This window comes from Juglans regia, chromosome 4 (assembly GCF_001411555.2).
Source record: "Juglans regia cultivar Chandler chromosome 4, Walnut 2.0, whole genome shotgun sequence".
In the NCBI taxonomy this organism is placed as follows: domain Eukaryota; kingdom Viridiplantae; phylum Streptophyta; class Magnoliopsida; order Fagales; family Juglandaceae; genus Juglans; species Juglans regia.
The window spans coordinates 33,151,589-33,176,913 of record NC_049904.1 but is presented as its reverse complement, the minus strand read 5'-3'; the positions used below and the strand labels follow the sequence as shown (position 1 = coordinate 33,176,913).

Sequence of the window (25,325 nt, the reverse complement as noted above, 5' to 3'; positions counted from 1 at the left end):
AGAGTAGCTAGAAAGCAAAAATACAATAAGGGCAGGAGTCAAAAAGGAATTTGGGGTTAAAGATGTAGAGCGCGCAGGAGCCATGCAGCAGGATCGAAGTTGCAAGCTGTGAGAATGGCTCCTGCGCATTTGGATGTTTTTAGTCTAAGATCAAAAGATGTTCTTTGAGTCTCAAGATGATCAGGGACCAAGTTGCATATATAGATCAGGGCAAAGTTCTTGTTTTACGCCTCGTTGATCTAATGCTCTTATCAGTACTTCTTCATGCATGTAATCTATAAGTACTGCATGCATACCTCGTTCTGATAAATATATACTACTTTTGATTTGTGGACAAGTTGGATATTATTATAATTAGTAATTAATTTGTTTTGTTTAATTTCAAACTTGGGCTAAAATTATTTGGTTCCCATAATATCGAGCATAAAGATAAAATTAGGTAGGGAGAAAGGGATGTTACACTACAATATTTATTTATAATTTATTTGTTAGTGGTTTGTATTTGTTTCCGTCAGTGGACGTAGGCCGCTAGCTAAAAGATAAAATTATATGTATGATTGATCCTAATTTATTTCAATCATATAATCAATCTTTCACACTTAAGAGTCAATCCTTAATTAGAATAAAGGTCATGATCATCAGAATTGATCAATTTCCTCGTCATAAATTATTTTCTCAATTGAAAAGATCAGATATTTAATTACTACAAATATATATAATTAGTTTGGAAGAATTATATATATATGACTATAATTAATTAATTGTTTATTGTATTAATATTTTTCAATTTTTTCTTTCACATGATATAATAAATATATACCCTAATCTTTAGGGTTAGTTTGCCCATGAGATCACTTTAAGAGATCAAATGATTACTCAAAAAGTAACACAGGCCGCGTGGATGCATGAAATGGTATTACCACTAAGCAAGTATATCATTAACATTTCCTGATCATGTTTGTCCTTTTCTAATTTCCATGTAATGGTGGTGATTAGATCTTGTACATGCACGATGGTCGATTTCATTTAAAAATATCTTAGGTTAGATTCTAATTCGATGATCTACAGCTTTATAATTCAGAGAAATCTCTCTGATATTCTAATTGAATTCCGCTCCAAAAACTTAAAAAGTCTTTCGATCATTGCCAAGAAGCCATTGGAGGGGAGAAGGGAGGTGGAGGGTAATTTAGTTTCTGATCATTATAATTGTTTTAATCAACAACAATAATAATAATAATAATAATAGATAATTGTACGTCTAGAATTAGAACGCACGACATTAAGTAGGTTAGACAAGTGATCTTTTGACATCTCTAATTGGTGGACAACGTCAACATGCACTAACATTAATAATATTTAATAACAACAACATGATAACTAAGTTATACAAATATCTGGGATTTCCTGTTTGCTGATCTGCTATATATGCCTCAGCGGCCCTTCTTGAGATGCATTGATATGTGATAGTACCAAACAACCAAGAGGAAAATCATGGGGAAGAGAAAATAGAAAAGAAAAGAAGCAAGCCTAGCTAATTAATCAGTTCTGCAACACACATGCAGAAATTGTGTCTGTATGCACACCCCGCTGATGTGGCAATATTTTATTAAAAAAAGAAGAAAAGAGGACGGACGAACGGAGGAAGAAGAAAGGGAAAACACCCCAGACTTAGACTTTTCGTTTCTCTCTTGGTTTTGTCTCTCTTGGTTTCATTTCTCTCCCACTCTTATCGTAACAGAGTCTTAGATCAGTGTAGCTCTGTCGTTGTTGATCAGTTGCAATAACCCACACCATCTTGAGGTGAACATCTACTTAAATATTCAACATCTTGGATTCTCAGTACATGCCCCACTGAGAATTTAAGTAGATAAGTCAAGTAGATAAGCCAGGTGATGTGTTGGATTTGCAAAACCACTCTTGAGGTGAACATCTAACAACATGAACTGATCCACCGACAAAAATAGGAAATGACAAGGAAAAAAATGTATTCAGTTTGTTACACCTAAAACGCAGAACAATTGCATTTTGAAACCCATCATGAAAAAATGGATGATGCAAAACATAAACATCAACAACACAACCACAGATCTTCCAAAGTAGAATCCACAGATCTGTTGAGATTCCAAACATTTTGAACATGAAAATAAAAATGGATCACAAACCTTCCAAAGTAGAATAAACTAAGAGTTGGACAGAGAAGACTCACCGATCAAAGGAACTTGGTGAACAAAAATGAAAATGGATCCACGAGAAAGAAAGAAGAACTCATTGAATCCACGGCCAAGAAGGACTGTGAGACTGTCGTGGGTGAGGGTCAGGGTTCGGTGTCGAAGAAAGAGGGGACTTAGGGTTAGAGATCAGCGTATGGCTTAGGGTTGGGAATGAAAGGAAACTAGACTTGGAAAATTGGCTTCTCTACTGCACACACCGTTTCAAAACCAAACGCACTGTTTCATTAAACATGGTAGAAGTCATACACGAGGCCTTCACCACTTGCACCTGTGTTTAGACTTTTTCCTAATTAATAGTTGTTGGCTTGGATCTAACTAGCATTGAGAGAGAGAGAGAGAGAGAGAGAGAGCATGACCTTCATTAGAAGTGAGCATGCATGCATGCAGCTTGGCCAATCTCTGTAGTCCTAGCTGCTAGTGGATGAATAACACACATAAAATAGATCCCTTATTATATAGTGCTTATTTACACAACTTTTCCCGATGGGTTTTTGTTTTCCTGTTTTGGAAAGTGATATTAAAAGGATGCTTAATCCGAATTAGAGAATGGACATTGGCCGCCTTCTTCTTTTCCCCAGGCCTTTTTGGTGATTCAAATTAAGCATGCAGTATGGGGGATCGATCTTAGTATTCACATTATCTTTTTCTCAATTACGTACAAAGATCAATATTTAGTTTTAGGGATTGCAATAAATGGAAAATTGTCAGGTGGCATACAATAAATAAAAATACATAAAATGAAAAGAGAAGAAGGAAAAACTACATTATACAATAAATAAAAAACTACATGATTATCCCTCCTTTTGTAATTTGATTACTAAACTATCTAAATTGCCATTTTGACGTTCAAATTACCATTCCTTTTGCAATTTACCGTCTATTTTAATTAAGACTCAACTCTTAAGATTATGTTGTACGTGTTACTTACTTTCCATTCATTTAGGTGTGTTTGGTTGTTGAAATCAACTCAACCCATCTCAAATCAATCATTACTACTTTTTTAACTTCTCATAACCTCGTTTGGTTACACAAATGAGATGAGATAAGATAAAAGTTGAAAATTAAATAAAATATTGTTAAAATAATATTTTTATTTTGAGATTTAAAAAAATTAAATTGTTTATTATATTTTGTGTGAGAATTTAAAAAAGTTGTAATGATTATATGAGATAAAAATCTCATATTGGTAACTCATCTTAACCTACTTCATACACAAACACACATTTCAACTTGTTTATATTTAAATACATTTCAATGGGACCTACAAAAATTATTATTGACAGATCACTTCAACATATAAACACAACCTTAATGGTCAGATCTTGATAGTAAGATATTACAAGGAGTATTTTAAATTGAAAGACTAAATGAAAATTTTTGTATTTATATTATAGTAATGCTTTTTGAACCGACGAAGGACCGATGTTTTTTATCAATTCTTTTTTTTTTAAAGAAAACTTTTTTTAGTGGTTAAGGAAGTGAATGTTATTCAATTTATATATTTTTTATAAATTATTTAAAGATGGTAAAAAAATATTTAAAAAAAAAAAACTGAAATTGCACTTTTTCTCCTATCAGTTGGGACATGGTCCAAGTAGCGTCATCCTTATATTATAAAGGAAGTTATAGTTTAAAAGGATAAAATTTGATTTAAGAAGAAAAGAAAAAAAAAAAAACTGTATTCGATACTGTAGCCGGACCATTGGGCCGATGTACTTATAAGCGTCTTCCGGATAGAACACAACAACAAACGTAGAATTGCTGTGGCCCATTACGACTATTGGGCTGAGCCAAAGGTCCTGATAGCCTTTTGCAAGATGCTTTGAGATAGGGGATTTATTTATTAAAAAAATCTACATAACTTCCTACTATTCACACAACTTCTATATATCACATATTTTTTAATTTTTATTTTTATTTTTTTTATCAAATATTTAATATATGAATAATGAATAGAAAAATTAAATTTATTTAAAAAGAATAAACTCAAAAAAAATTTAAAAACAAATATTAAAAAATTTTAAAATTTTAAAAAATGTAGTGTGTGGAGGTTGTATAACATTGCTCTTATTTATTTATTTTTACTTTTTTCTTTGACGGATTGATTTGAGACTGGAATTTTTAAGCAAAGTAAGTTAAGTAACTGCTTTTTAACTTTTCCCCTGTGTTCATTTTATGATAGAGATAGGCAACGAATATTTATGATCAGCAGCAACAGCAAAGGATGATTGCACGCAGTTGGCAAAGACTTCATCGTTCTTTCGTGGTAAGAGTTGGCAATTGCACGCAGCAAATCTTAATATTAGAATTTAGATACAGGTTTAATTGCTCCACGGCAAAGCATTTTGCTGAGATTAGTTATCTTACTCAAATTTCAGATGAGAAAATGAAACTGCAATTGTATTTGCAATTAGAAGATCGTCAAAGACATGTAGCTTGATTGATATAATCTCCAGCCTCCAAAATCGAGGTCTGGAGTTCGAAACCCCCCTCCCCCAAATGTATCAAAAAAAGATGATCACCAGATCATCACACATTCAATTAGCAAGATGGAAAAACAAAAAATTCGGAAAAGATGCGTGACTGCTCAAGCTGCCAAGTCCGCCAAAGACCAGACAAGTAGAATAATTTCACAAGTTATACCCAGTAGATACAGAGAACAGAATTTAGTACCACGAGCAAGGAAGAGTTTATATGTAATCATCTCTCTTTTTATGATCACAAAGAATTGTTAACCATATAAAATAATACAAAGATAACTCGGAAGATCTTTTACCAAGGAAGAAAAAGGGGGCCGGGGGGGGAATCCACACAGTAAAAGACGGTTCTAAATCAATCCATATATCCAACAGCAAAATGAATTACAACGTGTCAGCAGTAAAATTCTTAAAAACCAGCCACTGCGCAGTTAGAAAATCTTGTTATACTGGCTAGTGAGAGAATCCTTGAGATTCGAATAAAGACCATAAAGCGAGTACTGACGAAGTTTTTCCACTTCATACCATGAGTTGAGAGCTGAAAGGTGCTTATCTGTACCAGAGAATGCTAATTGTATCCCAAGACTGCAATCTACAGTGGATCCATGGTTCTTGCAGCTGGATGTTTTGATTGCACAATGCTGATTGTTGAGACAGACAAAGTTAGAGTTTCCTGAACATTTGGAGCAACCATCCCTTTTCCAATACAAGTTTTGCAGCCTGCCCTTCTGAAACTCAAGCACCTGCACCACAAAATTTAATTGGTTTCTATTTTTGCCAAGGATGTGAAAGGAAAAACCAGATCAAAAAGAGTGAATGAAAGTTGGATCTCCTTACAAGAGTAAAGCTGGTTACGGTGTATGAACTATTTGCAACAAACGTAGGAACAGACCTTGCAGCATATTTTCGACCCGCAAATGCAACCATATACCCATAAGAGTCCTGTTAAAGGCAGAAGAAACATTACAAGTGAAATAAAGATATTACATATACAAGTGAACATATTGAGGATAAGGAATAAAATTGATTAACCAACTACTAGTAACAATACTATATCAGTCAATCAAGGGGAAAAGTGAAAATCATCTGATCCATTTTTCCAAGTAAGCCCAAGAAGGTACTTCCTTAAAAAAATGGAAAAAAACATATCAAGAAAGTGTAAAACTTTTGTTTGGACAACACAAACTCAATTCAACAAATTCACTACATACTTTTAACTTCGAAATAGAGCAAACAATCAATCCCACTCCAGTACTCCATTTTCTCATCATTCACTACACGCTTGTTATGAAATCAAATCAAAGAAAAATTCTAAAACTCAAGCCCAATATGGCTAAGGAAGCGTCTGAACTCTACATACTGGAAAAAACAAAAAAAGAGGGAGTCACTATAACAACATGACCGGTACCGTAAGTTCCTAGTAAAGGATGAAAACAGAGAACTTCAAATGACATTTTTTTTTATGAGTAGCAAAAAAATAACATTTTCCTCAAAGAGAGAGGAGGGCTTGATATTTCTCAATGAAGCATTGCGAGATTTGAAATGAAACATAATTCTCTGGCACAAAACCAAGGCTGAGTAACATAAGCCAAGTAATATTTACATATCAAACCCATTATAAGACCGTGTTTCTAGCACAAAATTAAGGCCGTGGAATAAGATCGGAGTCCTCAAGTCTAAACACGTCAATTTCATTGCTCACGTATATCAAATTGTTTCGAAAATGAATTTCAACGGCTCAGAACACCATATCAATTATCATGGCGAAACAAGATCATCCCTTCAAGTAACCGTGGAGGGAGGGAGGGAGGGAGGGAGGAAGAGAGAGAGAGGGGGGCGGGCTAACCGGAGTGAAGGAGGAGGAGTTGACGGTGAGGAGTGAGATCTCGTCGACCTTGGGCCTGAAGAGCGCGATCTGAGACTTGGAGGAAAGGTGAAGCCTGCTGTCACAGGGGGACAGCTGGAGGGGGCTGTTGTAGAGGAACGAGTTCCTCGACGCGAACGCGATCGCGAAAGTGAACCCGTCGGACCTTGCCACCGTCGTGTCCGAGCACGGCGAGTGTATCCGGTTGTTGTCGCTCGCTCCAACGAAAACCGCCGCCATCGCCATCATAGTAATCGTCATAAACGACGTCGTCGCCATGGCCGGTCGTGAATGCCTTCGGTTCTTTGATCCTCTGGAGTTGGGGAGGAGTACAATTTTTTCTTAAGAGAGCCGGAACAGTTAGAGGTATGATCTAGTGCTGCGTCTGCAAAGTTGGCAAATGGTACCAGAATTTTTTACCGTGTATTTATATGAATTTTAGCCTTGAGAATTCTGGTACGTTCGATAATCAGATGAAATGAGAAATTCTCAAAATTTCTCACAATTTTCTTTTCAGACAATATTTAAATACAAAATACTTTTTAATTTCAAAACTTTAACTTTTTCAACTATCATTACAATTTTTTACAAATTTCAAAACAAAACAAAAAAATCAGTATAACTTTTTCAAACTTTAAAATAAAAATAATATTTAAACAATTTGTTAATTTTATAATACTTTTATTCAGTTTTTTTTTTATCATTTTTCAAAACTCAATAAAATATTTTAATTTAAACAATCTTATTATTATTCACAAAAATCTAAGATATTCCAACTCTAATTCTTCACGCTTGCAAATGTTATAATTTAAACTTATAAGGTGTGTCTTCTATAGTTACTTATAAATAAAATACATATAAAGTGACAATATAATTGTTCTTTAAGTATTCTCAATATTTTTCTTTAGGTTTTTATGTAATCATTACAATTTTCATAAACTCCTAAATAAAACACAAAAAATAATACTATTTTTTTAATTTTAAAATAAAAATTATATTAAGAAATGATATTCAAATAATTTTATAATATTTTATTTAATTTTTTTCTCTCTTTTCTCAAAACTCAATACAATATCTTGATTCAAACTATTACACTACTATTAATAGATATATTGAAATATCCTAAATGAGAAATATTTTGTACAAGTCTCAAATAGATACACCAACCACATACAAACCTTTGTAAAAAAATGGATCACACCTAACAAAAAGTGTAAAAAAAATTATTATTCATTAATGAAATCCACTTTTTTACAAAATATTTATATGAGACTTGTCTATTTGAGACTTGTACCTAATATTACTCATCCTAAATATCCAAACATATCCTAAATTTTAGGGACTTAACAAAATCTGTTTGGATTGAGAGATGTGATGAGATGAGTTGAGATGATTTGTGAATAATAGTGAATAATAATAATATAAGTTGAGATGATTTATGAATAATAGTAAATAATAATAAGATAAATTGAGATGATCTCTCAATCCAAATCGGCTCTAAAAGAGTGTATCAATTTTAAATACAAGAGTTGCATCCTTTGATTAAGGATCAACCAACCAACCCCTCGTAGAGCCAGCTAACTGTGTAGAATGCTATGATACATGAAGGAAGTGATAAATGCACAATAATAACAAGTTGACCACCAACTACATTACCTGTCTCAAAGAAAAATAGCCCATCTGCCTTTAAGTATATAATACGGCACACACCTAGATACAGATGGCGTTCAAAACTCATTCCTAATATAAATATAAATATAAAACTATTTAAAATGTGGGATTTAATAATACATAAATGGTAAGTAAATAGGTGGAAACTGGTGACACAAACTTCGTGATCGTGGCGGCAAAACTGAAGCATAATGCAACACGACATAAACAGAGTAAAGAAGGGGCCTCTTCATTCTCCTAGTTTCGATCCATACACATAAAATATTGCCTTTACCTTGCCTCATTCTAATAAATTAGTGTTAAACATCAAGCTTGCAATGCATCGAATGTGCGTTGTAACTCAGATGAGAGAGACAGATATGAAATATAAATGCTTGTTTGAAATAAAGACATCAAACACCAAGAGTAATCTTGTAAAAGGATGATGAGATCCGTTGACCTCCGATCACCCAAATCACACTTGCAGACAGATTTTCTTCGTAATCTAACGTAGAGATGAGTATAATGCAAACACATGTATTGCCCCCATTTGGCTTCCCTCTTTAGTTTACTTGCAAACAAAATAAACCAACTTTTGATTAAATACTCAGCCAATAATCTCTCTCTCTCTCTCTCTCTCTCATGCAGCATCCGTTGACTTTTTTTAACACTAATCCTAAATAGCCATTTTTCTTGCGTCATGGCCTGGCCATGGCTGACCAAGTCACTAGTCCTATTATCTCCCAAAATCGGTAATTCCTGAGTACTCCTCAAGGAGATGAACAGCACAGCAGGATCAGGTGGACTTCTCGACAACATCGGAGGATTAGGCTATGGCATCGGAATTTCGATCGGAATCCTCCTGCTTATCACGACCATCACCCTGGCTTCTTTTTACTGCACCAGGGCAGACCAACCAACAGAACCGGCAAGAAGTCGGTGGACTGCTCATCAGGTAATCGAATCACAAAACTATGTTGTCGATGTTGGGCTGGATGAGGCCACCATCCTGAGTTATCCAAAGCTGCTCTACTCCGAGGCTAAGATCAAGAAGAAAGATTCCACAGCAACATGCTGCTCCATATGTTTAGCAGATTACAAGAGTAGCGATATGCTCCGGCTGCTGCCTGATTGTGGGCATCTCTTCCACCTCAAGTGTGTTGACCCGTGGCTGCGTCTGCACCCCACCTGTCCGGTTTGTAGAACATCTCCAATGCCAACACCCCTCTCAACACCTCTGGCCGAGGTGGTTCCACTGGCAAGCAGGAGGGATTGATGGCTGGATTGAGATCAGGACATTTGAAATTTTTATCTTTTTTTCTGACATTTGTATACGCTGTAGAAGTTTCACCTGTCATTGAAGTTCACACACATGACGATACTATTGCTATAATGAAAATCCATATATTCTTTCTCCTTTCTTTGGGTAGCCTCGGATCTGATTCTATCCCATTCATTGATTTTCAATTATCTGCAATATAAGTCCAGAAATTTTGTGTATATTTTCAGCACGAACGGCGGTATTGTAAAAGTGGTATGCTGACAAGATACGAGTGCATAGAAATAAATGCGGGACCATGCATCGACCAGACTCTCGGGCCAGATCAAGAAATGTAAAATCAGGGGAAAATTGCATCAGTGCATGTGCATACATCTAGGCTATCGTCTGTTTTCACAATTTTTTTTTTACTTATTTAATTTAATTATTATAATTTTTTTTAAATAAAATAAAATAAATAATTCAATTTTTTTAAATTTTAAAATAAAAATAATATTAAAAATATATATTTTAATAATATTTTATTTAACTTTTAACTTTAATTTCAATTCAATATCTCATCTCATTTGTAAATACAGACGAATCAATTTGGTTAGAATATGATTTTCTCACTCCTATAGAACAAATAAAAGAAAGAAAATAATAGAGTTACAGCCCTCTTATTATTCATTTACTACTCATTTTATATTTGATTTTTTTTTAATTTTTTATTTTACTTAATAGTTAAAGAAGTGACTATTAATAAAATTATATTTTTTTTAAAATTTTTTTCTTAATAGATAAAGATTTTAAAAAAATACTTAAAAAGATAATAAAAAATAAAGAGCTGTGCTATCTATAAGCTTCATACTCTGTACATATTATTTTACACTTTTATCTTATTTTATTTACAAATATATCTAGAATTATTTTTATTATGTGGATAAAAAAATAAAATGATATATTTTTAAGTAAATGTACAAGATACGAGACTTATATCTAAAATTCAAAAATAAAAAAATTTAAAATAAACTATAAATAATAAATAGATACTACCCGTAAAAGAAGGTTGATAAAACCATAGAAACTCAATAAACCACAAATTGCCTAAAGATTCCAGAGACCCCACAGGCACAGCACAGCACAACATCAGATCAAGGTTTCTTCAAAGTGACAGATGAAATAAGCATTGCATCATTTATTGTTATCCCTATAAATATTTCAGATATCATTAAATAAGTAAAAAATCATATATGACTCAATTCATGCGTCATCTTCTTTCTCTTCCACTCGACATCTTTGGATAAAAATTATTCGAAGAGATCTTTTTCCCTCTAAATAATATCCACGCTCGGCATATGCCTCTTCAAATTGCCTTAAGCCTGTCATTTATCTCCTTATAATTTTCTAGCGACCTGATAAAGACAAAACCATTGGCAGCAAGCGTTATATATTGTGTCTTTCAAGCTTGTTGTAACTTGTCATAGTGGCATCAATCATGCAAGCCTGCTGTCTTGGGATTGAACAGAATCAACACCAAAACAGAGCATCATTCAGTCTTATTCATCTACAATACAATATAAACTTAAAATTGATTCCTCAAATTCTGTAGCTAAAATCATCAGCCATAATATAATATTAACCATTCCTTTTGTGATCAAGAGACGTTATTTGTTCATATATATATATATATATATATATAGTTAAGTTAGATAGCTATATATAGAATATAATTTTTTTAATAATAATAAAAATAAATCAAAAGATTATAATATTTAACTAAATGATAAGTTTGAACTCGACTCATATTTTAATTAACTAAAATTTACATATTCAATACTTATTTTGACTTATATAAAAATTATAAAAAATTATTCTCATCAGTCACTTTTTACTATCACACGCCTCACATTTTATAAAAAAAAATATTTATTTATAGAATGTAAAACTGATGTATAGATCCTCAAAAACTATTTCAACGGTATTTATTATTTAACTTATTTTTGAACCAAACTTGTGAGTTTCTATAAGACAAAAAAACTCAAATATATTTTTAGAAATTTTAGAAAATTCCAATTAAATAAAGTTAAAAAATTAATTAAAGAGATAATCACAAATACACAATAATCAATGAGAGAGACAGAGAGACAGCCAACCAGCGAGCGACCATGGACTAAAATATTTGTTAAAGCGAAAGGTGCCGTCATAAAAGGAAATAGAGAAATAGAGAAATATTATATGCTACTTGAGTTTGCCTCTTAGACCGCTCATATAAATATATATATATATATTTAATTTTTTTATTTAATGATTAAGAAAATAATTTTTAATATATTTTTGTATATATATATATTTAAATGTTTAAATATATTAAAATAATAATAATAAAAAGATAAATTTTCGCTAGCGGGCACGCCAACGGTCATTTCTTGTAGCACTACTCAAAGGGCATAAAGGAGCGTCTTGAGCCAGCTAACATTCGAATCCCAAACACAACCACCAATCCGGGGTCTTCTTCAGATCTTCTGTTGGAAATATTTTCAAAATAAGTATATATAATATTTATTATTAATAATTTGTTGGGGATTTATTTTTAGAAGTTATGAATTATTTTGGAAAGAGAGAAATCAAAGAAAGTTTATTAGCAATAGCTTATGGTTATAAGATATTGGGTCTATGTTCTAACCACAGCCCGTTGATTGGCTCAATGGTATTATAGCTTTCCATTTAACCCATGGGATGGGTTCGAACCACACCTCTATCAAAGAGGAGTTTTAATTATTTTGTAGGAAGGATGGCCTTCACTCAGTCCAAGCACTCGTGCGTGAAGGGACAAAAGCCACAACTATTGGCAACGAAATTGCCAAAAGTCGCACCAGTCAGGATTCGAACTTGTGCGAGATGGTTGGTGGAGAAGCAATGTGACCGTTGGACTAAGTCCAACCTTTGTGTCACTTGGTAACAGGCACAAATAATATACCTGTTCGGTTCAGATTTCAGAAAAATGAAAAGTTGTAACTTTTCATTCACATCCTTTGGCCCTCTATAAATAGACCCAATGGCCTACGAATTATGATGAATGAAAAACAGAATATAGAAGGAAAGTAGGCAATTTCGAAATTCTCTCTCTCCCAAAAGTATTTCATTTCTTCAAAACTTGTTATTAGGATCTGTTCATTCTGCAGAGAACAGATTTCTAATCTCTTGGTTGAATAGCAAAATCTGAGGGTATTCGGGGTCTAATTTCGTGTGTGCATAACGCAGTTAGACAAACAGACTTGTTCTGGGCTTCATTGTATCTTGGAGGCAAATTCGCTTGTAACCCGTGTGCATACCGTTAATGGTGGGGGCGAATATTGTCTTAAGGAAAGCGACATTCGTAACGCGCCTTGAAGCAAATTTTTCTCTCACTATTTTCTGTTGTGCAGCCCCTTTTGTTCCAACATCTTCTTGCCTCCCCACACCTGACACTGCAATCTCCAATCTCTCTCTTATTCTCATTCTCTAACCCTCTGAACTCAGGATTCGTTGATCACTATAATTTGTAAGAGTATCATCAGATTGCATAATCTACTCTATGGAGGCCTTTCGATTCAAGCTTCTCACCCCCCTTCTCCTTTCGCTTTGTCTGGTTGTACCTCTGACCCTTGCAACCGACGTCAAGTACTGCGGTCTGTATCTCTCTCTAACCCTACGCCCTGTTCCTTCCTCAAATTCTGAATTTTTGTTTTTTTTTTCCTGCACAATCTGTTTTACTTTGATCACTTTATAATCGTAAACTCGTTGCTTTGGTTTTGGATTAGGGTTTTTGTTTTGGAATGAATAGCTTACGTTTATTGTGCCCGATATCGCGTTCAATGATGTCGATTTAATGTTCGTAATTATGAGTTGTCGCTCATGGGTCTGTTTATTTTGACTGAAAGTTTCTATCTTGGAAATAATCTCGATAAATTTTCTCCCGTTTGTCTTAAATTTGATACATGTAAAAAAACTTTGCATCTGTAGACTGTAGCTAACAGGAGTCATAAATCTTGTATTTTTTTTTTCTTTTGTAGATAAGAATGCTGACTACGCTGTTAAGGTCACAGGGGTTGAGATAATCCCGTATCCCGTTGCGAGAGGCAAGCCGGCTACCTTCAGCATCTCTGCCTCTTCAGGTACTTTATGAATACCGCTTTGCTGGATGAATCTGCGCTTGTTGCTTATTTGTTACCTGTTCCTTAGTTGCTATCGAATACGTTTTTTTTATTGGGACCGGATGTCCAAGAACAGCATCTCAACTAATTCTAGCGGTGCACAGACCCTCGGCAACTCGTTTTCCGCAAGTGTATTTCGGGTAATTCAAGGAAAAAAAACCCACCCATATGATTGCCCCTAAAGATTGTTTGGACCTAAGAATTTAAATTTTAGACCTGGAGGGAGGATACCACCAAGACCAAGGCCTTTACCACTTGAGCCTACTGCTAGGGGTTTGGAATGCTTGATGCCATGTTTATTCTACCAAGGCCACAAGTCGAGAAATGGCCAAAAATTATTGTGTTTGGTAAACTGGAAGTTACTTGTGCATGAGAGTCTATTGCGTTTGGGTAAGCAAATGCGTCCCCCCCTTGCGTGGAGTCTGTGGATAGTTACCTATAAAAATAAATAAACAAAAAGAATAAATGATGCATGATGGCAAATGGAGACATTTGTCAGGCCTATCTTCCTACTTTTGGTATGATGGATCTATTGTTAATGATGAAGCACAACTCTAAAACAGAGTTATCAAGAATCAAATTTTTTATGTAGACATTTACCTTTGAAGGTGGCATATGGGTGTGGAACATTCATCCGACTAGTATATTATAGCTGCTATGTATGTGTGGTCAGTACCTTTATAGCATGATAAGAGAAATCTATTCTACTTTCTAAATTTCTAGTAAGTAGATGATAGCCATTTGGCTGAAGAAAATAAGGAAGATAAATTATAAATAAAGTTCAACTTTTACTTAAAAATAAAAATAAAAATAAAGTTCAACTTTTATTTCATCACTTGAGGGTTTTAATCAATTTTCTTGTGATGCATTTGCAAATGAAAATCCTCAGGAGCTTCTTTGTTGAACAACACCCCCTCCCCTCATGATTTTTAGTTGTGCTTGCATGTGTTTGTTTTTTCAAATGTCTACTTATGAGGGAAAAGGTAGGAACTCTTTACCTTGCCTTCCACCCTTTTTTAATCTTGTGAGTGTAATTTTATATTGGAAATTCAGACCCATGGGGATGATGAATTTGTACTAGATACTAGCACAGCCTGGACAAACCATGCCCTTTTAAATAGATGGGATTTTCATTTCGATATGCATACTTGTATATGCGACACAGGGAAAGCAATATCTGGAGGAACAATGGTGATTGATGTCTCGTATTATGGATGGCACATCCACAGTGAGACCCATGACCTTTGTGGAGAGACATCTTGCCCTGTTTCAACTGGCAATTTTGTGGTTTCTCACTCACAAGAGTTACCTGGATTCACTCCCCCAGTAAGTGATTATTCTGTTTAGTAATTTAGCTTTTAGCTTATATTTTTTTTGTATTTCTCATGACTTTCCAGCAGGAACAAGCCCTTCAAGTTTAATTTTTGGTTTACTTCTGGACCAATCCAAAGACTTATGGTGTATTCAATAAGTTATTTTTTTGTCGTCACCTAGAGTGTCGTTACCTCTGAAGGGACTTACCCTTGTGAATTTATCTGGTAAAAAACACAGATCGTGGTAGTGTTACCTGATAGTTTCTATCTCCAACCGCCCCGTGGTTTGTGTATAACCAGCTGACTTTAATGTTGGATATGGAATCCCTTCATGACTGAATTTTCCATCAACCAACAAGATATACATAATTTACAAATAAACAGGACAGATACCTGATTCTCAATGATTTAATTTTACCTTTTTCCATTTGTATGTGTGTGACACCACATTCATTCATTTTGCAATTGCTTAATTTTAGCCAAATTTTACTTTGGGCAATAAGAGTAACCAAGTTGGGATGAAATAGGGTAGGTTTGATCAATGTTTGTGATGTCGAATCCTAAACTATGACCATGTTTGACATATGCAGGGCTCATACTCTCTTAAGATGAAGATGTACGATGCAGACAAAAATGAGCTGACCTGCATTGGCTTCGATTTTGAGATTGGCTTTGGCTCGTCTATGGCTGATAGCTAAGTTCTTCCAAGAATGAATTTCTATTTGAGTCTCCAAAATCACCATATGAATAGCATGTACAAAGGATTCTCTTCACAGTTGGTTCCTTCCTTGTACTTTCAACCATTGCTATTTTTATCTGACTTATAAATATGACTAGCTCCGCTACTAAGGAGACTATGGGAAGTTATTTCTGCAGCTACATTGGGAGGAATTATGATATATTCTGTTGTTTTATGTAGATAAAATATTCGTGCATGAATATTGGTACTTTTTTCGTAGTTTATTTTCTGGTGAGAGAGAGAGAGAGCGTGAGAGTAGCATTAATTGAATTATCAAGAGCAACTTGTCATCTTGATGCAACAAAATCTCATGCCGGAACAAATCAATGATTTCTCCGAGTCCGCTCAAACGTGGATCTTGTGCTCGGATTTAACACATTTAAGTACTGTTTGGATAGTGAGTTAAGATGGAATGAATTGAGATAAAAGTTGAATAAAATTTGTTAAAATATTATTTATTTATATTATTATTGTTTTAAGATTTGAAAAAGTTGAATATTTATTATATTTTGTGTGAAAATTTGAGAAAATTGTAATGATGAAATGAGATTACTTCTCAATCCAAACAGGGCTTAATTTGCAGGATGATTCTGAATGGTTTAATGAATACATTTAAAAAAAAAAAGGCGTTTCTGGAGCCATCTCTAATATGGGACCTAAAATTCCAATGCTATGAAGTTGTGCTCTACGCATTTTCATCTACGTGTGGAATGGAAACCATGGATAGTTCCTCCAGGTTTCGGCCGTGATCATTGGAATTGATTGCGGGTCAAAGGGTGAAATTATTTGGTAAGAAAGGTTAAATAGAGTACTTTATTATAGTACTCATGGCAATGGTGCCAACTGATAAAAAGATGGAAGGGAAAGATGCTGCTGCACTGTTGCTATTGAATTATTGTCATTGGCACTCCTTGTCGCCCTGGGATTAGCCGTGTGGTCCTGCGGCACTCTCTATAAATGTGTTTTGAGACCAATCAAATTGTGCCTTGTTAAGGTCCGGAGGACATGGTCACCTTTGGGGGTAATCATGCATGAGCATTTTAGCCATAGGCTTGTTTCCGTTTTATAGTTAATTTATCCACCTAATGGAAAATTGGTGATGGGTTCTACACAAGCCAGCCCCATGCAACGATCATTCAGAAACTTTTAAAAGCGGCCCCCAACACAGCCTTTTCAGTTTCCACTTTCCACTCATTGGAAACCAAAAGAGAAATGTCATCCTCATCTTGTCCTCTAATCTCCTCTCTAGTCATTCTCACCCAAACCTTGCATGCATTGTACTCAGAATTTTGGACAAGAGTAGAAGCTATGAAAGGAACGAGGGGAAAGTTCTTTAGGAAATTGAAATTCATACCATCATTTAGCACCTTGAAACAAGATCTAGCCCTTCAGTTAGACCCCTCGGAGAAGGTTTCCAGTCAAAACTGTCAAATTCCACCGGTTTACAAAGAACGAGATGGAAAGAGCAACAACCTCTCAGAGTTACTAGTTGGCAGTACTGGCGTGTCTGAACTGGATAACCATCCTCAGGATGAAGAAATGGAATTGGAATTCTGTGTTAGCGACAAAGATTGCTTTACATCCTCCATAAAGACCAAAGACAAGGTGCCTGCCAAGGAAACTCCAGAGATTCCAATCTTGTCACGCAGCATCATGGAACAAGGTGGTACACATGAAGCAAAAGACAGCAAAGAATATCCATATCTGTTAGATTTTGAGGAGAAATGTCCACCAGGAGGAAGTGACTCCATAGTTTTCTACACAACAAGTTTGAGAGGTATCAGGAAAACATTCGAGGACTGCAGCACAATCCGGTTCTTGTTGGAAAGCTTTAAAGTATTGTTCTACGAGAGAGATGTTTCAATGCATTTGGAATATAGGGAAGAACTTTGGAACATCATGGGTAGTAGAGTGATCCCTCCAAGGATTTTCATAAAGGGGAGGTACATTGGAGGAGCTGATGAAGTAGTCAGTTTACACGAGCAAGGCAAGCTTAGGAAGCTCTTGGAAGGTATACCACTCGACCCATCCAGTTCCTCATGCAGTGGGTGCGCCAATGTGAGATTTGTGGTGTGCCTTAATTGCAATGGCAGCCGGAAGATTATTGCAGATGGGGAAAGCGATGACTCGTACACTAGATGCCCTGAATGTAATGAAAATGGGTTGGTTAAATGCCCAACTTGCAGCTGATAATCTAACGAATATGACCTGTTAATTTCTAGCTCTTATTGATCATCTGGTAATGAAACTTATTCCTTCCTTCTCTTAGTTTTCTTGGTCTTCACTTTATAGTATCTATGTAAAACTTCTGTAATGGTTGGTTCTGATTGTTGTTCCATTAGCTTGTAGGTGGAAAAAGAAAACCATGAAGTTTAGAACTCTCAAGATGGAATCTTTCATCTTGGGGTTAAATTCAAGAAAATGTTGCCTGTAGCTGAGAATTAGGTTTAAGGATAGCAATTTATTGCAGTGGATGGCATCATGATATGTTGTTTTAGAAAGATAACACTTCCGAAATTATATAGTCCGAATACTGTTGTGGGCCTCAATATATACAGATTTAGAACATTTTGGGAAGCCATGCAATTGAAGTAACCTCACGTATCAGCTGGTTCTATTACTTAATCTGAACTTAATAAATGGGAATTTCATTTGTATTGAATATGGAATGATATGTTGGGAACGACCATGAAAATGGAATGATGAGTAGAGTAGGGAAGAGGACGCACATGGGCCATATTAGTTGACAAGATTCAGAAAAAAGTCACTGTTTTTATGTACCAAAAGGTAATTATAAAGGAAGAGCTTTAGCTTATGACGGAGCATTCACGCCAACAACTTTAATGTTTAAAGTGTGAACATTGCTTTTCCTTCATTTGTTTTTCATTATATTCTTTGACAAGAAATGCAAGATGTCAATTCAAACGAGAGGAAGTACGGCATCGTTCGGATTGGGAAAGTATTCATCTCATCTTTATATCATTTTAAAATATAATAAATAATTAAATTTTTTTAAATTTTAATTAAATTCTTTCAAATTATAAAATAATAATAATATTAAAAATAATATTCTAATAATATTTTTTAAACTTTCATTTTTTATCTAAAATTATCCCATCATATTTAAAATTATCTCATCATCTCTTAATCCAATCCAGCTTTTCGATGCAACCTTCAAAGAGTGACTGAGTAACGAATGGGATTGGGTTTAGAGTTCAGAACTTCAGATCCCGAGTGACAGACACAGCCCAGGAACTAGGAAATGGTGCAACTTTCTACCTATTGTGGGTTGGAGCTTACCTTTGGTTAGCTGCTTTCAAGAAATACTCAGCAGCATCTGTTGGAGTCGTGATGATGCTTGAAGATGATCCGATCAAAGCAACGGGGACCTGCAATCAATAAGAGGAACACGCAAATGGGAAGTCTCTGGTGGGATTACTCGGACGCTTAAGTTAGTAAAAATATTGTGAATGGAGTCGAGATTTTCATAGAGAAAATTTTCTGAAAGGGAAAAGGAAGCCGTAGGACACTTCGTTTCTTTCTTTTCATACAGCAGCTTTTTCTTCCCCTTGGATATGAGTAGGTGGTCAGAGTTTGTCCAGTCCGTAGAATAGGTCCGACTCGACCAACGTCTTGTGTCAGTCGGTCGGGAACTCGAGGAGCTTATTTCCAATTGCATGGGCTACACAGCGAGAATTGAGGCTTTTGGGGCTTGAGAATCCTGGACCAGGCCATGCTGTTTTGTTTAGTCCCAGGCTTATGAAGGCCCGTACCGATCAATGAATATACGGATCTCACTAAAAAAAAAATTGTTACTTTTTAAAAATTGAATAATTTTACTTATTATTTATACACATCACACACTAGACTATATATCATATTTATTTTAATTTTTTTTCATTTTTTTATAATAAGTATATAATATATGGATAATACGTAGAACAACTCAATTAATTTAACAAAAATAAAATAAAATAATTTTAAAATATATAAAGTGTGTAGTAATGAATGTCATCCCTCAAGAAATAAATGGAAGACGGCCTTACAATAATAAATATTGTAAGATTTATTTTATGTGTTTATTTCTCTTCCACTTAAAATTTTCAAAGTTGGAATAATAATTAAAGACAACTTTGATCCATCTTACGCTACAGGCAACAGCACATGGAAATAATTTTAGGGCTAGTCTGGCAGAACAAAATAATATACGAACAACGACATGATTTTGGTACCAACGGCCTGCTCATGGGAATAAATTATAAACCACGTGAAACAGGTATAGTTATAATGGAATGTGGAGGGGATGGAATATTCTAAACGTGCACTGCTGGGGCCGGCAAAACATTATAAGTTGCTCACAAGTTGGTCGGGTACAAGAAAAAGAAGTTATCTTGACGGTATCGAAAGGAAACCTTAGGCTTAACATTTCTCAAAATAGAAGCATGCAAAAAATTATTCGCTTCAATCTAAATGATTTACCAGAAATTCAGAATTTTGAATATAGGCATTTTTCTAAACCGTCAAATCCAAAGGGTCAGATAAATGGCCAGAAATAGATTTACGATAACTGCTACAGATATAAAGAAATTATATAAAACAAATCAATAAATTAATGTAATTTTATAAAATTCGTTAAATTAATTTTATAATAAAATTTTATAATCTAATATATCATATCAAACCACATCAATTTATAAATTTATTTTTATATAATTCCTCTTAAACTAAAGTATTTTCCAACCTTTATTCATTGCGGGAATCAGAATGAGAAAGGCAGAAAGCAGCTTCAAGGAGTACAGTTGTATTATGCCTTTTAACAGTCTGCAAAAGCTATAAAATCTCTCAAAAAGTAGAGTTTCTCGAAATTTTCAAGAGAGAAGGTTAGATATGCTATGCATGTGAAATGTTATGGCTTACTTGGTCGAAAAGGAGATCACGGCGTCGTTGTACAGAATACCCCATTCCAAGAAAGATAAGACAAAAAATAGCAAAACAAAGAGCAGCACAACTTAAGAAGGGATTCCTAAATTTAACACAGCTGAATACTGCTTCATTTCCAGTCCAACTTGAACGGACAACCACATCTCTAATATACCACGCAAAAAAGATCGCATAGGCTCCTCTTTATCGAACCTCCCAATTTTCACATCAGAAGACACCCCATAATCCAAAAAGAAAGACAAGTTAAGAGTAGTCACACCTCCTACAATTTACAGTAAGTCCTATGCAGCGGAAGCTAATTCAACATCGACAATTTGTGCCGTAGCTGCAGTCATTTCGGGTGCCGGAGTTTCGGATTTTGGTTGTAAGAATTGGGTGTAGTGGAATTCAATCTGTAACCGGTGATGAAGAGGTGTTGATGTCATTAGACCCTTCTTTATATCCACCTGTAATTCCCTTAGTGGAATAGCAGCCAAAAAGCTCTTAATGTACTCTTTACATGACTCCTTCCCTCGACACACAACTTCCTCTTCCTCCTCACTCTTCATGGGTTCCTCGGGCATAATTCCTACCACCCCTGCTACAGAACCCTCTTCCTTCATGTTGGCCAGCTGGGCCTGCTGGTTCTGATGCTGGTTATTGGATGTTTTGTCTTCCGGTGACTCTGCAACATTTGGCATTTTGTAAATTACCGTGCTACGATCAAATTTCAAGATATAGGCCTGATTGCATCCCTCGTACAGCCTCTCCCCCAATGTGTCAATGATGTAATAAGCTTCCGGCTCAACTTTGAGGATGAAAAAATGATCATTCCAACTGACAATATAAACCTGAGGTTCACCATTGCCTGGACATTCCAAACCAGTGCAGCTTATCTCATCCCAAATGCTGTCAAAGGACATGGCACCATGCAGAAAGTCAAATCTTCCCTCTTCCATCTCCTCTGGATGGAAAAACCCGATAAAGGACTGCCCAGGAACTACAGAAAGAGGGCGTATCTTGGCTTGGATGACTGTGTCAAGATCAAAGTGCTTGTCAGGGAACCGCTCCTTATAGGTTTCATTCTCACACAGGCTTCTCCACTCTAACGAGCCTTCTCTTATGAGACTATCAAATTGGGATTTTATGGGCATAAGATCACGATTGTTCTGAAACCAGTCTGCAATGACAGCAACAAGGGCCGTACATGCACTCTCGCCTGCTGCCTGCTCACTCCGCTGATCAATGGAAGCAAAGAAAACTTGGGTCTCAAGTTTCATGTGTCCATCCCGACTTGTCACTTGTTTCTGCTCCCAACTGCCTACAGCAAAATTGTCATCCCCAAACTCGGAGACTGAGGATCGATTTGCAAATGAATCCTCCTCTGTCTTGTGCCACTGCAAGATGGTTGCAATTGTTTTCATTTAGAATATTGTCAGCTAGTAATTTGGTACTTATTTTAAAGAGAACTATTTTCTTTCATATTTTTTAAAGAGAACTAATTAGCAAAAGATTAAACATTATACTTACAGCATAGGTTGAATATTATAACAGTGTAAACAGTTCTGATTAGAGATCAATTGACATAATAAATTTATTTTTATTAATCGAATTTCAGTTTGCTTCTTCTATGTGCAAAACTTTTTAGCAGAGCAATTTTCTAATGTACAAGGTTAAAATAACTTTAAACACAAAAAAACTTGAAATCATCTTTCTAGATAAGAAATGAGGTTTTCCCTTACTTTCTCTTTTCACCAAACTATAAATAAAATAATGTCCAGAAATCATGAGCTTCTTTCCTAAACCATGAAAATATGCAATTAAGAAAAGATTCTTACCCCAAGTGAAGGAGATTCATCAGAGCTAAGCTGTCTACGGTCAAAATCAATGTCGTCCCCACCTTCTTCTCCATAGGCCTTCTTCAATAACGGCTCTCCTTTGGCTTTAGGAGACCTGAAGCTTAGCTTCCTCTTCCTCCAAGGTAGTATGCTGCGCTTTGAACCTTGCAATAGAGATGGCTCAGGCACTGGTGCAACTGAATCCTCAATGTTGGAGCTCCCAACATCAGATTTGCGATTGCTATAGTAAACCCAATTCTCATCCTCATTGTTAATCCTCGTACTGGAATAATATGATCCTCCGGCATAATTAGCATGTGCCAGTGAGCCATAACTAAATGACTTCCTGACACTGGAATTCTCCTTGCGCTCATCTGATTCTCCATCCTCAAAATCCTCAAGCGAGTCTGTGTCAAATGGGTAATTATACTCACTGTCCTCACTCCTGGCAGAGCACCTGCCATCACTTCCCTCTTCCTCTCGGCAGGCCTTTTTCGTTCTCCTGGCAGAGACATACTCTGTAAAAATCTTTACTTTCCTAAGACCAGCTTTAATTGCAGAAAGCTCGTCCTTTTCGGTTGAGACAATTTCTCCTGATCGGGTAGGCGATGGAACAGGCAATGTCGATTCCTGCATTGGCTCTGTGGTCTCTTGAGCAGTTCTGAGTTCCAATAAGCTCAGTGATATCTATATGTAAGAATTGAGGGTTCAGAAAAATATATAGAAACACTGGACGTTGAAATGAAAAGCAGAAACTACAAGTGTGTGTTCCCTAAACAGGTAATAAATCACTTTTTTTATTCTTTAAGGAAAATGCTATATATTATGTCATCACCTTGCTCTTGATGAGGTATCATTGCCCAGCAACCATTGATTTTTTTTTTTTTTTTTAATTTAGAAAGTGCCACATATACAAAGTAGGATGAAAGTATAATAAGAATGTGGTATATAACATTACTTGTTTTTTAATTGCCAAAGCAAACCAATTGTACAGCAGGAAAGGTAGAAATACGAAGTGGAAAGTGATTGGAAGGCACATACATTGAGTGAAGGAGAAGGCTCGGCAGCATTGCCAGAGAGTGCAAGAGGGAGGTTTAATTCAAACTCTTTTTGATCCGCTGCAGAAGCATATTCAGCAAGGTTCAATGAAGCTGTTCCAACAACGGGAACCTTGTTCTTTGGCCCTTGAAGTTGATTTAATCCCTGGAGATAAAAGCATCAACGTTTTCATGAAAAGTTCAATGATAATTCTCCGAGTAATAAAATAATAACAGTAGTTATATAAAATGATTAAACTTGTTTCTTTTTATGTGAAAATTTATATTAAAAAAAAAAACTAAAACCAGGTCTCACAATGTTCAAGTACAAAAAACCGACAATTATCTCCAAAACCCATAAAGGGTGAACTTTCACCAAGAAGTTTCCAAAACTTATATATTTTCTGATACCTCAACACCTCAGAACCAGATATTCAGAGCACAACCATCGGTCAAGTACCCCTAAAATAAATCAACTACCACCCCTTTACCGACTCAATTGCAGCATTAAAGACTTGATTATCATACCAATTCCAGCCATTTGGTCCCACAGTGAAGAATTGAGGAACGAAGAGACCTTCTCTTTAAATCAAATACGGAAAGTAATTTAAGAGAAAAATAAACAATTGCAGAAATATACTATACTTCGCAAGTGTCGACATTCATCAATCAAGAATTATATATTAGACTTTGTTTCATTTGCATATGGATACATTTAAGAAAATTATGAAAATCACATTTCTTATAAAATTAAATATTAAAACCTCCAACAAATCCAAACACATCACAAAATGGAAACACCCAACAGCAATCCAATGTAAATTAACCTCCCAAATGATACAAGATTCACACCCTAAAATTCAACACAATCAAACATTTAAAGGAGAGAACGAGAACAAAAAAACTCCACAAGATTAGTCACAGATTATCGTCTCAATCCATAACACCCATGAAGTTCCCACGGTCTTTCTTTGTACTAATAAGACATTTTCTCAAAAGAAGACCCGCAGGAAAAGACGAAAAAAAAAAGGCTTTATATTTTATATATATAAATATATATATATATATATATATATATCTGTATAAGAGAGAGAGAGAGAGAGATCACATTGAAGACAGTGAAAGCGATCTCCCACGGGTGAAATACATTGTCCTTGTACGCGGAGAGAGTGCAGAGGCCGTGAAAGTCCTCGTCCCACTCGACGACGCCGTTTTGTTGAGACGAAGCACCTGCCTCCACCTCCACCTCCACCTCCACCTCCCTCGTGAAGTTCCTCTTCGCGGCCGTCCTCCTCAGCGAACTCAGCGCCAATTTCGGACCCTTCCACTTAATCTCGACCGCCAATCTCGCAGAGACCCCTCCCTTATCTGTACCCTCCCGCACCAGATCGCACCCCTCCAGACTCCGCACCACCAGCCTCACCTCGTACTTCTTAGACACCAGAGGTGGCCACGGCCGCCACCTCATCATCTTCACCACCATTCCTCAACAATACAAACACGAACCCCGGAGATTACGAGGAAAACTTGAGAAAATAGACCTCGAATAGCAAAGGAAACAAGACTTGCGAAAATCCTCGAAAGTATCTCAAGTAATTCGAAGAGAGATCCTCTGAAAGTTCAGAAAAGCAGAGGATAATTACTTTCTCCGGAGGAAAAAAAAAAATCCGGAAGAGGTCAGAGTGAGAAAGTTGGGGAAGACACGGCCTTTATATAGTGGAAATGAGAGAGGGAGAGAAAGAGAGAGGAAAGGGGAAGGGAGGAGGGGGTATGTGATGTACGGTGAGAGATACTGTGCTTAC

The 25,325-nt window shown here is 35.6% G+C and overlaps 5 protein-coding genes across 6 annotated transcripts; 3 read left to right on the top strand and 2 right to left on the bottom strand.

Annotated features, from left to right (window-relative positions):
• Positions 1 to 4,920: 4,920 nt before the first annotated feature.
• On the bottom strand, positions 4,921 to 6,977 carry LOC109013515. Its single transcript, XM_018995630.2, has 3 exons — positions 6,555 to 6,977; positions 5,546 to 5,650; positions 4,921 to 5,451 (listed from the first exon to the last, which is right to left on the bottom strand). Exons 1-3 carry the CDS (start codon positions 6,849 to 6,851, stop codon positions 5,140 to 5,142), a joined length of 714 nt encoding a protein of 237 aa, XP_018851175.2. The 5' UTR covers positions 6,852 to 6,977; the 3' UTR covers positions 4,921 to 5,139.
• Positions 6,978 to 8,966: 1,989 nt separating this feature from the next.
• On the top strand, positions 8,967 to 9,637 carry LOC109013615 (RING-H2 finger protein ATL70-like). The gene has a single exon (XM_018995759.2). The coding sequence runs from the start codon at positions 9,001 to 9,003 to the stop codon at positions 9,496 to 9,498; it is 498 nt and encodes a 165-aa protein (XP_018851304.1). The 5' UTR covers positions 8,967 to 9,000; the 3' UTR covers positions 9,499 to 9,637.
• A 2,331-nt stretch (positions 9,638 to 11,968) lies between these two features.
• Positions 11,969 to 15,952, top strand: LOC109013514 (putative phosphatidylglycerol/phosphatidylinositol transfer protein DDB_G0282179). Of its 2 annotated transcripts, XM_018995629.2 has the most exons (5): positions 11,969 to 12,000; positions 12,925 to 13,151; positions 13,536 to 13,637; positions 14,842 to 15,002; positions 15,580 to 15,952. In XM_018995629.2, the coding sequence occupies exons 2-5, from the start codon at positions 13,058 to 13,060 to the stop codon at positions 15,685 to 15,687; spliced, it is 465 nt and encodes a 154-aa protein (XP_018851174.1). In that variant the 5' UTR covers positions 11,969 to 12,000; positions 12,925 to 13,057; the 3' UTR covers positions 15,688 to 15,952. The 2 variants fall into 2 exon arrangements, with proteins under 2 accessions (XP_018851174.1, XP_035545703.1); XM_035689810.1 differs by lacking the exon at positions 11,969 to 12,000 and having other exon boundaries at positions 12,836 to 13,151.
• Positions 15,953 to 16,670: 718 nt separating this feature from the next.
• LOC109013513 lies at positions 16,671 to 18,529 on the top strand. Its single transcript, XM_018995628.2, has one exon. The coding sequence runs from the start codon at positions 16,941 to 16,943 to the stop codon at positions 17,916 to 17,918; it is 978 nt and encodes a 325-aa protein (XP_018851173.2). The 5' UTR covers positions 16,671 to 16,940; the 3' UTR covers positions 17,919 to 18,529.
• A 1,980-nt stretch (positions 18,530 to 20,509) lies between these two features.
• Positions 20,510 to 25,325, bottom strand: LOC109013512. Its single transcript, XM_018995627.2, has 4 exons — positions 24,632 to 25,325; positions 23,528 to 23,689; positions 22,487 to 23,173; positions 20,510 to 22,045 (listed from the first exon to the last, which is right to left on the bottom strand). The coding sequence occupies exons 1-4, from the start codon at positions 25,004 to 25,006 to the stop codon at positions 20,951 to 20,953; spliced, it is 2,319 nt and encodes a 772-aa protein (XP_018851172.2). The 5' UTR covers positions 25,007 to 25,325; the 3' UTR covers positions 20,510 to 20,950.